The following is a 17,907-nucleotide window of genomic DNA, read 5'->3' on the forward strand; positions in this document are numbered from 1 at the left end:
TTTTCTGCCCTTGCGCTCTTTAGTAGTCCGAGAGGCATTGTCCCAACGTACGACCTCGTCTACACGCCACTCAGCGCCCTTCGATGCCAGTTCTTTTTTCTTTTCGCATTGCCTGAGGCAGAACCGTCGTATAATCAGCGAAGGCGCCGTGTCAACTGGCAGTGCTACTTTTTAAGGGATCGTCCCGATTGACCCATTACAAAAAATTTCGTGGTAACAAAGGATACACGATTACAACTGTTATAGAAAGGCTGATAGAGGACATAGTTTTAAGCCGTAGTATTTGTTTTCGTTGATGCACTTTCGATGAGAAGCGAACTGCACTAACACGCAGCCTTTCCAGACCCTTTACAAGTCGCTCATGTACCAGCGCGCTTGGAGCTGCGTTCGAAGAGTGAAAGCACAGTTCTCTAAGATGCGGTAGGAAAAAAAAATGCCCCATAAAATCTTCGAGGTAAAAAACGGCTAGGACCACTAGGCTGACATCAAAATTGCTTCCAGCTGTTGTCGAGGCAAAATCACAAGTATAATAATAAACGCGCAGTTTAGCTGACGTCAGGCGCAGTGGTATTATCATCGTATGCATTGGTCTTAGTCAACGTTCTCACATTATCTTTGACTTTCTGGCGCCTATCTGTACACGGCATAGCCAGACGTGCGGACTTTGTAAAACCTGCTGCCCCGCTATTGTTCAATAGATAGGTATTCTTAGGTGCAAATTGTGCCCAGGCCACGTTCTGTTAAGCTTATCTTTAGTCAGCAGGCCGCTCAATAAGGCTATTGCCACGAAAGAGAAAACTGGCTGAAAAATGTCTTTGTGTTCAGCAATGCCGAAGTTCTTACGTTCGCGGTCCTCTAGAGTGTCGCGCTATAAAATAGAGCACCGGAAATGTTGACAAGTTCGCTCCGAATCAACGTTTGACCTCATAAGGCGATATTTGCAGCAGCGATAAAACTACCGCGAATATTAACTGAAAGCGCTGCCACTAAGCAACACCAGGGGTAATATTTGATGACATATCTAAGCTGTCGTTTGCGTATAGTTCCAGAGATGGCGCTGTTCAACACGTATGCTCGAAAATAGTGGACATTTTAGGATGTGCTCAGTGATGAAACCTTCCTTTTCATGCGACTCGGCAGCAGTACACTTCTTTAGTAATGTCCGGTTGAACCCAGCACTAGCTCTGTTGTTACGGCCCGTTAAACCTGTTCGTCCGCATTCTTTCCACGGCCTGCCTCCAGAATAGGTTAGAGTCGACGCTGACGCTGAGAAACTGCACACGATGAGCTTGCCGCATTGGCAAGCCACCTAAGGTTATCTTGAGGCGCGTAGCTTTCCGTTGCCTTCCAGGGAACAAAATAAAACAGGATCAAATTTTAATGCCTCACAAGTAAAATAAAAAAATCCCCAGCTGCCCATAACGCGAGAAAATCACATCCCATTACGATTATTTTCGGTTCAAGTTTCTCGCGCGACTTTAATTTGTGTAAATATTTTTTTCTCATTTGCCGAGGTGCAGACTGTTACAAATTTAACGAAAAGAAGGATTGATGATATTGCTTCACATGCTTTCCCGAAACCAAGCATAAAAATGTTTCGCACTTACACGGCGTCCTGCCAGCTCACGCACGTCCAGTATTACATTTTGAGGCAGCTTTCCGAAACAACGGTCGCAGAGTTAATGCAGAATATTTATCACCTTACTGTGGTCGTGAACAAGTTTGGGTATTTGATTCGGATCTCCGTCTTAGTACAAAAAGGAGATGGTGGCAAAGGTCCCAGAAGAGCTTTTACTTACCCCGTGACGACAACCACGAAGTCCATGATATTCCAAATGTTGCGGAGGTACGCTCCGCGGTGCAGTATAAATCCTAAGGCTACAATTTTCAATAGGGCTTCTACGCAGAAGATACCTAGAAAGTAAGGCTCCGTTTTTTCCTGAAAACAGACAAGAGTGACAGTTAGACGAGGAAAACTACGCTCCTGTCAAGGACCAGCCTATTGCCATTTTTGTGCTTGTGCGTGTGAGAGTCATAGCATTTATTAAATGGAACCCCGCAGCTTCAGTCTCAGTCCAAAATGGGGATCAGGTGAATGGGTATAGCGTTATCTGAAAGACAAGAAAGTGCTGCGTCGACGACTAAGTACACAACTCTTAAAAAGGCAGAGTAAATGGGCTAAATTTTGCTGCCAATGTATTATAGTCTTTTGTTCACTTAAAAAAAACGTTGCCTTGTTTCACTACAACGCTCCTGAAGGACGAATCATTAGGATTTGACAAAGCAGGCTAATCACGATGCAAAGCATACGATTTGATTCGAAAATGCGGCATGCACTGTGATGGCGCATGTATGCATGACGTTTTGTTTTGCGTGAACCCATTGCGAACACAAGTTTTTTTGGTCCAATAGAATGGCGCGTCCCGTTATTCGTCAGTTTGTTACCTAGGAGCCAGCTATTGTACGCTCGGCTGCATTGCGACGAAGTATGCTGACGGAAATTTGTTCATGGTGTAACTGCTGATAGTGGAGCCGAAAAATGCCTAGCGCGGCCGCATAGTTTACAGCAGCTTTATTATTATTTTTTGATACTGGGATCGGGAGAACAGAAGAAACTTTTTGGTGCGGTAGGATCTAAAGGGCGCTTTCTGAAATCGCTCACACGGGCTGCACACTCTAAACAATTTATATTCGAATGTACTCCTGTATTTCTCCTGAATGGCCAATCAATTGGTCAGTGGTTGCTGCGTCCGAACGGGGTGGTAAGCTTGACTAAAAAAACATGACCTGCACTGGGACATGACACACAAGGGGAAGAGTCACGCTTGCATTGCCTGATACCGCAGAGACAACCACATTTTTCGACTCAAGTCGTATGATGGCCTTCATCGTTTCCCTACTCTCTTCGTTTTATCGCAATGACTGGCCACTGAGATCAGTTGCGGTGAAGAAATCCCTGGCAAGTTTCCCAGAAAGTGTGAAAAAGAAAAGCAGGTGCAATTCTTATTTCATACCCTCACCCACTGTAGGACTAATATTTGTAGTGTAGGAGGCAATTGCAGATTCGGCGCGCAGGGAACCGTCACTAAAGAAACGTCATTATCTACTTGTTGACACTAGAAAAATTGATTCGAAGAGCTGAAAATCCACGAAACAGTCTTTCTTCTTTTCTGTTCTTTCTTTATTCCTTCCTTTTTTTTTTTTTTTTTGTCGAAAGCAGTCTGTGAGATTATACTCTTCAAAATCCCTAAGCTTCCGCTTCGCCGCAATGCAGCTAGCTGACAAACCGCTGCATCCGAGACCGCAAATTCGACAACTGACAATGCGCAGTGCAGGAAAGCGGCGCAAGAATGCGCAGCATCAGGCTAGTCACTTGGCTGTGCTCTGTTATTCGTGGTTAACATTTCACGAATGCGCAGTCGAAGGCACTCAGTTGTGCCGAGTACGCGGCACACTGCCCGCGGAGGCACCAGGACCACACGCGAATGGGCTCAACGCAGACCGGAGTACGGCCACGCAGCACCGGATTCACACCTCTCCCTCGCCCTCTTCCTCCCGAAGTTTCTAAAGCAGCTAAGCACCTGGAGGGCGAGTGTGTTCAGATAACTGGCACAGCAAGCGTGGCTGCTGGGCAGGCCGACTTCTTCGCTCTGCTTGATTTCAAAAACGGGGCGCGCAACATTTACAGGGCTGGGTGCAGCGCTGCATGCACAGCGCTGTAGATGCAGCGATACTCCAATACGTCGACTGCTCGAAGCAACGAACTATAACAATGCTGTGCCAACAGCCACGCTGTGGAAGTTGGTAGCAGCCCGCGAAAGCGGTAGACATTTGAACGCACTTCAGATGTTGACTATGTGGTTTTCTTTCAGTGATCTAAAAACTGCGGCCTATATCCAATAGTGTTCTAGCAGCGTTTTCACCACGAAGCGTAGAGTTTTGTTTTTCTTTAATGTTCGTGCATACTATTGGAAGTCACCATTTCACCCGTACAGTGCGATAATGTGACATGACTTGGCCCACTCTAAAGCAATCCTTTGGTTAAGCTTCACCACAATGCCGTCAAGTAAAAAAAAAAACAACAACAAAAAACAATGACACAAATAAAGAAAAATTAGGCGGTTGACTGCAACGTGACTACCATTTGAGTCAAATTGCGATCTTCACTATGACACTGCGCAAGGCAGAACGTTATGTCTGCATTGCGCGATGACACACGCTGACCGAACAAATCGTATGCTCGACAGTACCATTCACTGAAATCTCACTGTTGACTGTATGGATCGGTCACTCAAATGCACTGCGGTGAAGCGGAACCACAAGATCGTCTTACAGTGCAGTTAAAACAGCGCGCTTCAACAATGGACAGCGACTGTCTCTTGTTGCAGCGGGCAATGACCTAATGAAAGTGAGGTTGCTGTTGTTGTCTCTTGCACCGCACTGCCGCGATAATTTTTGATAGCGACATGTGAAAAAAGTGAGAAATTGCGGGGTATCAGTTTACGACCGACGTCTTTGAGAGAAGCCAGGAAAACTTTGCTGCCCAAGAAAGCAGGTCAGACTTTTCTTTCTTCAAAAGTTTCCCAGCATCACTCCAAAGGCAAGGTCGAACTCAGGGGCTCACGAAAGGTGACGAAGTGAGCTGTTTAGGGAACTGTTGCCTCGGGAGCGTTAAAGGGACCCTGCAGCACTTTCGATAAGCTCTTTTACTCTTTCCTTCGCGCCTAGAACCACTGCGAAAGCTATAGTTATCACCAGCACGGAGCGGCACTGCGTGATTTGCTCATCTCACCAGATACGCCTTCCGTTTCTGCTTTGTTTTTGTGGCTTTTTTTTAAGTTGCTACCGAAAAGCGTTCATTGCTGCAACTGAAGGAAAATCGGCCAACAGCCGCTACATGGCCTTAGTGACGTAATTCGAGCCATCGAAGAACGTCAAGATCGGGAAAGATAGAAAAATCTTTTGAGCGAGTTTACAAGTTATCTGATGGGCATTGAGCAGTAATTTCTGGCTGAGGTACTTTGCGACCCCCTAATCTAAGCAATGGGTGTGTTTGGTGACTACGTCCTGCAAGCATTTAAGGTTTAAAAAAAGTTGAAAAAAGTGTTGCGGGTCCCTTTAATATTGCAAGCTAGCGTCACAGTGCGCCCGCAATCATCGCGATATTAGAAAGTTAAACGTCAGAGTGCGCCCGCAATCATCGCGATAATAGAAAGTTAACAAAACCACTGCATGTAATTAGTACGCTACATGTTACATGTGCAGGCCGGGAGAAAAAATGGTGGTCTGCGTTTTCTTGACACAGGAGGCTCGAGATTTATGCTTCAGTTTGACTGCCAATTAATTAAGGGCGCAAACGAAAAACACAAAAGTAGGTAAATAAACTGCTATAAAACGTCTCCCTAGCAAATGCGCACGCAGCGCAACCGCAACCAATGTCGCTGCCGGCCGGGGCTTGGCATGACGTCCCGCCCTCAACACGCGCTCTCGAGGTTCTGTTTATCGCACCCTTTTCCACACGCGCTCTGTGTCGTTCTACGTTCTTATTTCGCTTGGTGTTGGCGAGTAAGCCGCAAATTTTGCCCACACGCCTCATCTATTGCTCACGCAATAACTGAAAATTTCCCGGGGAAGGATTTTACAAATGAGAGTGGTGGAGTTCTTTTGGAAGGAAAACGATTTTACGCCGCACGACGAAGCTAGCAAGCGTTTGTGAAGCATGCTGGTGCAGTCGTCACCGTGACGTAATTGGAAAGCGGGTCTCACCAGCTTCTGGGCGAGCGGCGTCCGGTCGCCTTTGGGCAGGTGCTCTTCGAGCGCCAGCACGATGCAGTTAGCGATGATGGTGAGCAGCACGGCATACTCGAGCGGAGTGCAGCGCCAGTCAAGGAGGACAACGCTACGGTCGCACGACGCAGGCGGCGCCGCGGACCCTTAGACCCCAATATCCCCGAAGCGGCAATGACGCGCTTAGCTCACGCCGTTACCCGTTCCTCTATGTGGAGCCGAATGCAACCAAAGGTGAGTTAAATTAAGACCGCCATATCGCGGCGATAAATACAAACAAAGACCTATTCAAATCTACATTCGTATAGCCTAATGTATCAGCAACAACGTCATACACACTTGCCCCAATTGCGGCGGCAAACCGAAGGTATACCACAGTCCTTCAAAGGCATTGAAGGACTCTGGTTATACCAAGCTATATACAACACCGCAGGAGAAACGAGAGCAGTGGGAGGCAGTTGTTGCCAGCCCAGCCCTGGGGCTTCAGAGGAAACTGGTTGACCATACTTGAAAGGTGGCAAGGTATCTGTACAATGGATACAGTGATTACCTATTTGTCTTTTTTCCTCTCAATAAAAGTATTGATGATGAAGTTTTACTGGTAGTCCCGCACAGCGGTATAACGGACTGGCATACGAATTTGTGAACTCAAAGCTTTCTGAAGCGTGTATAATGGCGGAATGTAATCTGGCCTTACTACTTGCTGGGCAGTTATTACACTAATGTCAGGAACGCCCAGTAACCTCTGACCAAGGCCGAGAATATACTCCCATCTGTCCATACTCATGCGGGAAATGGCAAAATTTCTCCTCATCCTCCCATTTTTATTCTTATTTCATCCTTATCTGACCCGGTGACTTGCGCTATTTTATTTGTGCCCATTGACTCCAGTTGTGCGCAGTACACATCGTATTTACGCGCTTATAGGCCAGTCGAGACCCGCGCGTACGCACGGAACGTACGTGGAGCAGGAAACAAACGATGCAGTGGTTTAAAGGTACTTTATAAGCTTCACAATGTACAGTCAGAAGCAACCTACAGTGGAGAAATTTGCAAGGCAGTCGCATGTAAGTCACTTAAATGCAAGAAATTTGCGACTATAAAACTGAGCTTTAGGCGCGTGTTTACTGCGAGGTGCGCGGTGCTCGACTTGTACATTGAACGTGTTGCCACCGAACGGAAGTGAAGGTGCGTAACGAATGGATGGTAAATATAGCCCTCGATTATTTACTCCTGTCTCTCAGGCAGCACGTATATGCCTAGGATGACCGTGAAGAGTGACGGGAAGACAGCTGAGCAACTATTTATTCCATCAGTGTTGCCTCTGCTTTCGCTCGATACTCTCGCGGGCGTATGGGCCCGAACCAACGGAGAGGGGTGAAGCGGCACGTTGAGCCCGCCCCGAGCATTGAAGCATGTCCAATGAAGCTGGGCGAACACAGGACAGCTGGCCAAGTGTACATGCCGGTCGACCATCACCTGTACCATTGCGGTTGACCGTACCTAGGAGCCCACATTATTCTCCACTGAATTGGTGTCTTGGCGGAATGTAATATCTGCGATGACAGCGCGACTCCGCGAAGACAACTTTTAGAAGCAGGAATGCGCGTGAGCAGGCTGCTTGCAGTGCCCCAATGACAGTCCGTCTACCCTTCAGAGTCTGCCGGCTGGCAGAATTCCTGAGCTCCCACAAAAAGGGTCGGCTGCGATTCGTGCATGTTACTTCACAGGCGCAGCGGACTGGTTCTCATCCTCCGCTGCAGAGCCATCGTCTGTCGCACGGACGGACGACTGTCGCGGAGAACGCCTGGTTACGTGCCGACGCTTCACTGACGTCACCTTTGCGCACGAAGATGTTCAGGGAGTCATGAGGGCAGCGAGCAAGCACAGAAAACCCGCCCGGGCAAGCGTGGGGCAGTTTCAGGGAGAAACCTGGACTGCGGCCAAGAAAAGAAGTACGGGCGGGGAGCAGCTGCTTCGTCTTAGGGACCCGGAGCGCGTGGGCGACGGAAGTCTCGTCTAGACTCGGGATTCGGCCATGCAGTACGGGCTCACTGGTGCACTCGATGGCGCAAAGAAGCAGACAATCTAACACGGCCTGATTGAAGGTGTCGGCCGTGTGCGCAAACTCGAGGCAGCGCACAACTGGCACGGGCAGGCGAACAAAACTGCCCACTTGCTCTTTGCCGCTCTCCCTCGCGTTTGTGGGGCCTTTTCCGAGGCGTTTCCCAATGCTGCGCCGAGTAGGCGCCGGAAGATGGCGCCATGCACAGTCCGCGGCCCTCGATCGATGGCTCGGCAGGGGTCGTCTCTAGCCCGGCAGGGCGGCTTCTTGGGACGCGTGGGTGCCCCTCGGTGGAAGGTGGGGGTGGGGACAGCGCGCGAGTGTCGGGCCGCTGCACGCTGCACGACAGTCTCTCGCTTTTCCCTCGCGGCCAGCCTCCCTCCAGCACCTCAATGCTCGCGCTAACCCTACGGTCAACGTAAGCGTACACGTTGCATTCGGATTGGCCCATTCATCACAGCTCCCGGCACAACGATGTCCCCCGCTGTGAAAGTGCAGCCTGAGGAAAGAGTACGGACGACTTTCGTTAGCCCGGGGCTGTGTGTAGCTCTTCCTGCCGCAGACCCGTTGTCATGAACTGCATATTCTCGTGCTCGATTTCATGGGCTGTACTGCCGCTGTGACATATCGCTCAGTGCCGAGTTAAAGAGTATGCATTGAAGTGGGGAAATATAAACTATGGTATCCTCCGTTCCCCGTGCAGAGCCCTATGAACAAGCGCACTCTTTTCGAATGCATCAGCACCTTGGAGAATGACAGAGTTGAGGAGCGAAGGCCATAGGCCTCAGGCGTGACTGGTGCCTACAGTTTTCTACAAACGGCCGGCGTTCGAAAATAAGACATCTGCGGAAATCATTTTCATGGTAGATGTGCCTTGTATGCAAAGCAGCCACATGTTGCGGAAGACGTGATGGATGGTTAAAGTCAGTTTTTCGCACAGTTTCTGTTTACGCATGTACAGATGTACAGATGACTATCAGCACACGCTAACACACGATATCTGTACTCCTTCCTACCGCGGTTTTTACGTACTTTGTGGCAGAAGTGTTTACGATTAGCGGCTCTTCCTTTGTGGCTACCGTTATATCGGGCCGCAACCTCTCCCCTGTGTAGTAACATCGTTTAACCGTGAGTGTGGGCAAATAAACACGAAAATAGATATGTAAATACCCGAGCCAGCGCAGATCTCCTACCAAGGTGCATTGAGCCAACAGTCGTTTGACCGTATGTCGTCTTAAAATGCGAAGTCAGGAGCTCCCTATAACTCAGTAGTAAGCGCTTCATTTGGCGTGACAAATAAGTCGTGCTAATTTTTATCTCGCAGACGTTGCTGCTCAAGAACCTTTGCAACTTTTCATACGTTTTCACAGTGCAGAAGTTGCAGATGTTTGGCCTTTTTTCCTGCCAAGCAGTAAGCAATGCAGATTTCTCCATGACAACCTTCAGCGACGTTCAGCGCGCCTAGGCTGCGAGAAGCGCACAACACCAGAGAAAGGAGGAGTGACTGGTTTGTAGCTTGAGTGGTAACTTACTACAGCGCCATGTAGGGCTCTTCCCAAATACGGTACTCTCCACGTGCCTGGAAGGACAATGGCCGAACATCGTTCTGCCGACCACGCCCTCGCAATCTTTGACGTCGGCACGACGTCGGTCACGATACATGAAATAACGCTTCTTTTGTGATATTTCTTGTTTTTTTTTTTAAAAACCCGACGCGCCAAGCACTCTATATTCAAGGATAGATACCAAGGATGCGCCAGCGCAAGCTTTCTGCACACGTACAGAGCGGACGTGCAAATGTCGTCTGAACCAAAAGACTTTGCCATCGCAACAAAGCGGACTCACCAGCGTGTTTTAGCGAGTATGTGTAAACAGCTACATTAAACCGATTCCTTTCAATCTTCGTCGGGAGATGACGGAGGCTCGTCGACCATGGCATGTGGCTAACCTCGGCTAAATGCTCTGCTAGGCGGGTTCTGCTACCTTCATTTCGGTGCCCTCCCCCTCGTTTAGCGCTCTTGCACATCAAAATCAGTCACAGCCAGAATCTAGGAGCCATGACTACAGAAGACGTTGAGGTTAAAAGTACGGAACTTTTTTGAGTACGTGAGGAATTGGGGTCTCAAAAGCCCGAAATAACTTATAGGGACACTATAGGCTAAGTTACGTCTTGTTGTAACTGAAAAAAGCTATCTTTCAAAGCTGCTCCGGCTTTTGTTCGACGGGAAAGATGCTTGCTTGTTCGCAAGCAAATGTGCTGCGTTGTTTCTTTCATTCTTCCGTGTCACAAAATAGTACGTCACACACCGGGAAGAAAAAACGTGTACTATTCAAGCAAGGGAAGTGCTGCCACCTAGGAGGAGCATGGCGGCTACGGCTGGGCAGGTCGCGTAATCGATCGCGCCAGTAACCTCGCATTTTGCTGCTGATTGTAGCGCATAAATACACACCGATAGTAACAAGGGGCAGAACATTCGCGTTTACCAGCATAAATGTTCCGACTGTACTTGCACGGCAATGCAAAGCATTTGACTGAAATCGACACTGCAAAACTGAAACAAATCGCATCGTCAGTTGTAGCGAGACAACATACCTGTATTATGCATGTTCCTTTTAGCATTTTATGAGCTGGACGACACAAGAGAATATCAATGGCGATTGGCTCAAAGAAATTTGACATTTTCCGAGTAGCTTCTAGGTAAAGCTCAGAAATTATCAGCGTATCCGTTCGCTGCTTGCAGCTGCTGCTTTTAGCGTAACATCATATAGATTGTGACGTAGTGAAGGGCGTAAGCGGAGTGTTAATAGTTTCGCTACGCTTGCGCCAGTCACTCTGCCAAGACGAACTCGCAACGGGCGCCTTCGGGCGCCGTCAAATGGGGCAGCAGTGTGCGTGCGACAACGGGGTATTCCCGAGAATGCTGTCCTTCCAGCAGGCTGTTTCCTGTGGACAGCCCCCTGCGGCAACAGCAAAGGATATGGCCACTCGATGAAGAACTTGGTGTATCGTCGCAGCAAGTTGTCCTCGGAGAGGAGGAAGAGCGAGGAAGGCCCCCTGGCCCGCGGGTCGAGGGCCTTGCGCCTGGCCATGCCGGGCTCGGTCCTCAGGGCACCGCTCCCGCCCAGCGCATGGCCGCTCGTCTCCGGGGCCCCCCTCAGCAGGCCGCGCTCACCGCTGCTTTCCGCCGACAGCGCCGACAGCCTGCACGAACACCGCCACAGAGCGCCGTCTCAAGCAGCAATTCTGCCACTCCTCGTCCACACAGCGCCACTGTACCCCACACCCCGCATGTCCGAGAGATTTTACACTCGGCGAAAAAGCTCGCAACACGATCCATCCTGAAGTGAGCAACGAAAAACCCCCTCGACATCGTGGTGTAGCGAAAGGAACCCCATTATATGCATTTATGTGCTGTCTTCCCCATTTCGTATGCGATTCGAATCTGCCTCGAAGTATGTGTCTTAGTGCCTGCACCAAAGACACTGTTTTTATCTCATGGCACTGTGGCCAAGGAGGAAAGAAAAATTTAGGAGAGGCCCTGACATCACCTCAGCTAAAGCCGGAAACGCCATCTTAGGCGTCGTCTCTTTTTGCTTGTATTTGGCGCACACGCCCCAATTCCCCCACTTTTGCTCGCCCCACACTGCTGAGTGTGCGCCTCCCGACCATTGGATATCCGCTGGGCCACTTAGTGACGTAGAGCCTCGGTGGGCCGGCCTTCGCTGCCATTGCTACGACGTGGTTGCTAGAGACCCCCTGAGAGCGCGAGAAAGCCACGTGACTTCCTCCATACTTCTCCCAATGCTCCAGTGGCCATAGGGTCCTCTCCTAACCTTTCTTTCCTCCATGACTGTGGCTAACCACTTCATTATTCATTAAATCTTTATCTCTGCCTCTCTCTCGAAAATCAGACCGACTGAAGAAATTCTAACGAATTCACAAATGCTTCCCCGATGGCATTCTCTCTTACTGAACATCCTTGAGCGAAAACGTTAGTCCATACGCCAGGCCTACACATGCCCGCGCTCGACGCCGTCTGTCGGGGTAGCGGCGTACGATTGCGGGTTTCAGTGGATGCCGCGTGATGGCGCTACTAATGTCAGGACGGCCACCGCGGGGTGAGGGGGAAACGACGCTGGCGGAGGCTTTGGGATTTGGGGCGAAGGGGAACCTCACCTTCAAGGCCATAGAGGTGACGAAGAAGCGACTGGAGTGGTGGTGGAGGAAAACTTAGGGAAGGGATGGGTACGCAGGCGGAGTTATCATACGGATGATAATTTAGAACAGCGAGGGGAGAAAAAAGGGGGGTGGAAGCGATGAGTTTAAAACAGGAAAGAGGGGGAGATGGGAGGGAGGAAGCAAGTCAATTAGGTTAGCTGGGAGCAGGGCAAGTAAGCGTAATAAAACAGGCAAGTCGGTTATTGACAACCGATGCCCCGATTCACAGGGAGAGCCACTAATCATCATCCTCATCATCGGCACATTCCTGCGTCCGAATCCTCAATCAAAGAGTACATTTAGCGGTAACGTACTTTGATACTCGCCTGATTACTGCTTTTGTAAGTAACATTGCTCATTTATGCCTTAGCACGTACCTAACACACGTCTGTAAGACGGAAGCCACAACTCAGTCATTAGGTCGACTTTCAGTTCGTTACAGCCATGGAGCTGTGGTGGTGTTGGGGATCCGTGCTCGGCTCACATTCCCCACGCCCTGTGCTCGCTTCGCATCTTGACCCAAATTTACCCAATTTTATTTTGAACTCAATTACTTGACCTTTATTCTGTTTGCGCCGTCAGCCATTTTTCGAGCCATTTCTGGCTTGCGACACATAACGCCGGATCTTCGACATACCGAGTCAACTAGTGCTTTCGCGTTAAAAGACAAACACACACTCTAACCAGCACACTGTGAAGGCCGTCGCGATTGGATTAAAAAGCTTGGTTAAGCAACTGAACATCGAAGTGTTCCTGCAGAACCAGAGAGAGGACCTAGTACCATGTGAATTCCTGTAGGTTCGTATTCCGCACGCTACAAAGTTATAATTAACATATAATACTAGCCACTTCAATGCGACGACAGGCGCTTTGTAATCCTGCCGCGCTAAGTTACAAATACAGAATACCAACTGGACTGGTTCGATACCCCCGCTGATGAGAAACTTCGGTTATAAACAAGCGGATTCGATACTATATTAAATAGGCATGTTTCGCTGTGTTTTCTGTCACAACGAAGAATGCCGTTTAACCGAAAAGTAAAAGGCAAAAACAAAAACGTTCCGTTTTTCCAGAGTACGTCCTCACGGTGTCCCGTTTATCCCTGAAGTCACCAGCAGGGACTTCAGGGATAAACCAGCAGGGACCCCCCCCCCCCCCTTCTTTTTTTTTTAGAAAAGCAGCGATAACTTGAAATTCGATCTTTAGAATTTGTTTGGAATTGACAGTATTGCAAGAAGTTCACGGAAGTCATAAATCTGTAGTACCATCGTAAAAGGACTGTGCAACGTAATATCGCATAACTTTTCAACCACTTCATTCCTCTTCAACGAATATGAAGCTTGGTATAAAGCCGAGCTGTTATTGCACAGAACCACAGTGCGCACGTGTGCTCGCTCAGAGGCGGCTTCTTAATTATTTGTTCTCTATCGCATAACGCCTCGAAGCACCAAAATAAAGCAACTGAACGACAATGCTGAAGCCGTCCTCTAGCGCAAGGCACCTTGAACGAGTTTGACAACGCAATGGTGGACCGCCTTCCGCACTTCCGATGACATCGTATATGGGCGGGGTCACTTCTTTTCCCTGCGTGTTCATCCCTCCTCTGGCGTAGCCATTTCCACTTGTCACGCCTTCGCGGGGTGGCCTGCGCGCGTTAGAAATGAGCGGCGGTACAGGCAAACCGAAAGAGCATAGAGAACGTGCTGCTTCGAAACACAATGAGGTCAGTCCGGCACCTGAGTGGCTTGCGCTCCGACTGTGGCTTCCCAGCACTCTAAACGAGGTCACAACTGCTCTCTCCCAGCTTTCATTATGCAGGAACACAATTGAGAGGGACCCACAGAGAGAATTCTCTATACGCCGTGGTCGCCGCGCCACTTCGGTTCGTTCGCCGAGAACAGGGGGTGGGTCTGGCGGGACAAAGTTTTGAGAAGGCCGACAAAAAAGTGCGACTCGGCGTTGGGAACGAAAACAAAGTGAAATATACATGGGAAGCAAGGGCGACAAAGGAGGCTCTTAATCTTGTTTTTCGCGGTAAAGACGTGTCCCGAGAGCCGGCTCAAAATTTAAGCGTGAATGAAGGGAAATATAGGGCAACCGGCGGGCGATATTAGGATCCAAAGTGTAAACATCTATGTGCGACAAAATACGATGGCGAAATACACTTTCATAAGAAAGCTCCACGCTTTAGCCCTCGCGCGAAACTTTCAATGCGCCTACACAAATAAAAACAAAGGAAGAAGAAAGAAGTAAGGGACGGAAAAAAGGGCTAACAAAAATTATTACTTGGATATTCTCGATTTATTTATTCGTACCCATGAACAAGATAGGTTGCTGAAGATTTATAAGACCATTGATATGAGATAAAAGCGCGAAAGCACTTTCTTTGCCTAAGTTCATTGACGAGTCTTGTGCCGATGTCGACGCCAAGCCTACAGTCTCGACATCGGTTTCGCATGGAGCTACTTGTTGAAGAATCACTATCCATGCTGCCGCAACACTGCCCCCACAAGCGTTGAAGGTCAAACGAGACTGCGGGCGAGATTTTTGAGGCGCCCGATTTTATGTGTGTTTTATTTTTGTAATGCACACGCTATGGCACGCGTCGCAGCGAATGGGAATTGAGCGTGCGCCGAGTGTTTCTGTATGATTTATTTTTGGCTGCTTCTATTCTCACGGCAGCCATGAGAACTACGGTAGGGAAATTTTACTGCAGTTTCCACAAGAGCTGGCTGACCTAAAATTACCTCAATAATATTACCTGACGTCAACTAAACAGACCTGAATTTAGCTCTACTTTCCACGTCTAACCAATGATAGTCCCGTACGGCGACCACCTTATAATTCAAGTAACAAAAGTGAGGGCGAGATTTAACCTAACGTAGTATAATGCCATGTTCAGACTACCGACGTAACGGCGTTTCACGCAGTTCAGTTGGTTGAGGCGTCAAATGACGTCATTATTTAAAGATATTACCACAGTTGCGACAACAGTCTGAACCCGGCCTAACCTAACCTCACAGAACATAACCTAGCGTAACATAACCCATTCTACCCAAACTAACCCAACCCAACGGAACGTAACATAACATACCAAAATCCAGACCAACGTCAACGAACCCAACCTAATCAAGTCAACTATACCGGACACAACCTATATTAAACCCAATCTAACCCAACGTATTCCCGAAGTCCTGTGCGTCGATCGCGTTATAGTTGTAATAATAACCAGAATAAAAAAAAACATCGCAACGAAATCTAGATGAACGAAAATGAAAGATCGATCAGCGTGGATCGGCTCTGAGAGGAACATCTCCAGTAACGTGAAACCTGGGGAGGGGCGAAGCATGCAGTGCATAAGTGTATTCTTGGCGCCTTTGGGGAGGGGGGGAAGAGGTTGAGGGGCGAGGGTAGAGATATACAGCTTTGCTGTAAAAGTCTCGTGTCTTTGAAGCACGAACCGTTCTAGCGCGAGTCTTTGGAAAACGAGTGTCGCGGTGTGTTCTTTTAGTACGAATTTTTGCCCACGAGATGAAACGTTCTAGCGGAAGGCGTTAGAAAACGAGAGTCCCGGTGTTTTAGTACCGTGACTACATGAAACGACGACGACGACAGGAGAGGCCGACAGCCCGAGCCCCTAAAAGGCGCGCGCACGCCCGCACGCACGCCCGCCCGCCCGCCCGCCCGCCCGCCCGCCCGCCCGCCCGCACGCACGCACCCATACGCACGCACCCACACACACACACACACACACACACACACACACACACACACACACACACACACACACACACACACACACACACACACACCCTACTACCCCTCTGCCGGTTTCTAACCCTAGTCTTCCCTTTCATAAGCGGGTACTATACCACAGGGCCACAGAAGCTTTTCTTTTTACTGCCTGGCTTTGACAATGTACAAGACATTGCAATTTAGCAGCGCAACATTGCATGCATACTAAAAATGAGGCTGTCAGCCAACATAGGACTGACTGACGTCAATTAAAATGCCCTTATAGTGGCCAGTTGCTCAATGTCGACTGCTGTGAGAAATCTCCGACGCTAATTCAAAAAACGACAGTGCCCTCTGTCGTACGGAATTGCTCGTCTTCAGCGCGCGACGAAGATTCCCGGGGGTTTCAGCAGCACGACGGCTCCAACGAGTTTCAAGCTGGCGACGCCGTCGCCGCTACTGCAAGGCCTTGCGGCAACGCCGCCTATACCGTGTAGATAATCTTCATTTCCGCATTGCGCCGACAATGCCACTGAGCCACCGTGGCGAGAGTGAACGGCCGCTTTGGAAGTGGGCGCCAGTGAGTGCTGGCCTCACCATCAAATTGACGGCCGAAAGAGTTTCGCCCAAAGAAGAAAATAAGGGAAGCTTACCGAAGTCGAAAAATGTCTCAGCAAGTCCCTACCTGTTTGTTTGTTTGTTTGTTTGTTTACCTGTTTGTTTGCCTGGCAGTTTGTTTGCAGATGACACACAGTTTTCGATGGTGAAATAATAGCTTGTGTGATACTTTTTTACGTAACGGACAAGACGGAGTTTATCTCACCAGAGAGAATGATGATACTTCTTAAAAGAATCCTGAAGCGTGTTTTGAACGCGGAAAATATCACCGCGCAATCGCGAGGTTGCCTAGGCAGCAGCGTTTGAGTTAAAACTCCCTTTCTTTACGGATAGCAGGAAGCTGAGAACTACGTCGCAAAGTTTGTCACCCCTTTGATATGCCTAATTTGACTTTCCCGCCATCCTTCGTGCCGCGCATTTGCGTCGTCATCGCGTCTTTACGTCACGGCGCATAGATGTCGACTATTGGACAGCTTTTTCGAATACATAACGCGCGAGCGTCTTCCTTGCATCGTTTGGTCACTGTCAGTTTGTTTACACGCTGGCTGCTCGCCCGTGTTTGTGCGCTTACAGCAACAGCGGTCAATAGAGAGTTTTAGCTGATCGTTTTCGACGCTCCGCTCCGGTATCGGCGGCCCGCTCAGCGCAACCGGAGCCAATGCCGTTCGCGGCCAAGCGCGCGCCACGCATGCTCAATGGCGCTTCCGCTTGCTATCGGAGCGGAGCGGACCATGAAAGACGGTCAGCTAAAACTCACTAATATTCTATTATAAGGAGCACTTTTCGATGGCGCGACACGAGGGGCACGTGTACTTCGCCGGGCGTCTACCGCCCGCAGCTTGGCGTTTGTTCGTCGCCGGAAGCACGGCGCATGCGTCGCCGAACACAATTCTGAGGAACGAAATGCTTTCACCAGTTTAAAGAGAGAAAAAACGATCTTTCATGAAGGGTTAACCGGGCTGATAGGCACTCTTCCTGTGTCCCCTTTTTCCTTCGCCCTCGTCTTTCGCGCAGTATTTATTCCTTCGTCTGCCATGAACCAACTAGGCAGCAACCAAGTCCTATTAAGAGATGCCTATAGCTTGATGCGCTATGTGGTGACAGTAGTAATGATGATAGGAATGATGTTGAAGAAGCTGATGTGCACGGATACGTTTAGTCGCTTACAGTGCCTGGACAAGACCTGTATGTCAAAGGAACACGATCAGAGCTTTTGCCACGCGTGAAGCACGTTTGGGACATGCCCACGGACCTAACCCGCCCCTCAGTCGATTGACCACGAGAAGCGGCAGTCCCAAAAGATGCTACGAGGGACGTTCTTTGGACACTGAATAGAGCGCATTCGCAGAGCAGGTGCTGCGGGTTTTACCGTACATTGCAGTGTGGACAGACTGGCAACGTGGTCCGCTTCAACTTAAAGAGGAAATTTCGCGTGTATGCGACATTCAGCCGCACGCGATGCACTATTGCTTCTTCGCGCTTG

At 49.3% G+C, this 17,907-nt stretch overlaps 1 protein-coding gene across 9 annotated transcripts in view; it reads right to left on the minus strand.

Moving 5' to 3' along the window:
• Window positions 1–17,907, minus strand: part of Cac (calcium voltage-gated channel subunit cacophony) — a 906,370-nt gene that overhangs the window by 115,536 nt on the left and 772,927 nt on the right. For all 9 annotated transcript variants that reach the window (XM_077679772.1, XM_077679785.1, XM_077679745.1 and 6 more), the window contains 3 exons: window positions 10,833–11,054; window positions 5,767–5,872; window positions 1,800–1,939 (listed from right to left, as the gene is read on the minus strand). In XM_077679772.1, the coding sequence (XP_077535898.1) occupies window positions 1,800–1,939; window positions 5,767–5,872; window positions 10,833–11,054 (468 nt within the window). The remainder of the gene's footprint in view (window positions 1–1,799; window positions 1,940–5,766; window positions 5,873–10,832; window positions 11,055–17,907) is intronic.

The sequence above is a fragment of the Haemaphysalis longicornis genome, unplaced genomic scaffold (assembly GCF_048455015.1).
Source record: "Haemaphysalis longicornis isolate Haplotype H1 unplaced genomic scaffold, Haemaphysalis longicornis Haplotype H1 scaffold_1, whole genome shotgun sequence".
NCBI classification, from domain to species: Eukaryota; Metazoa; Arthropoda; class Arachnida; order Ixodida; family Ixodidae; genus Haemaphysalis; species Haemaphysalis longicornis.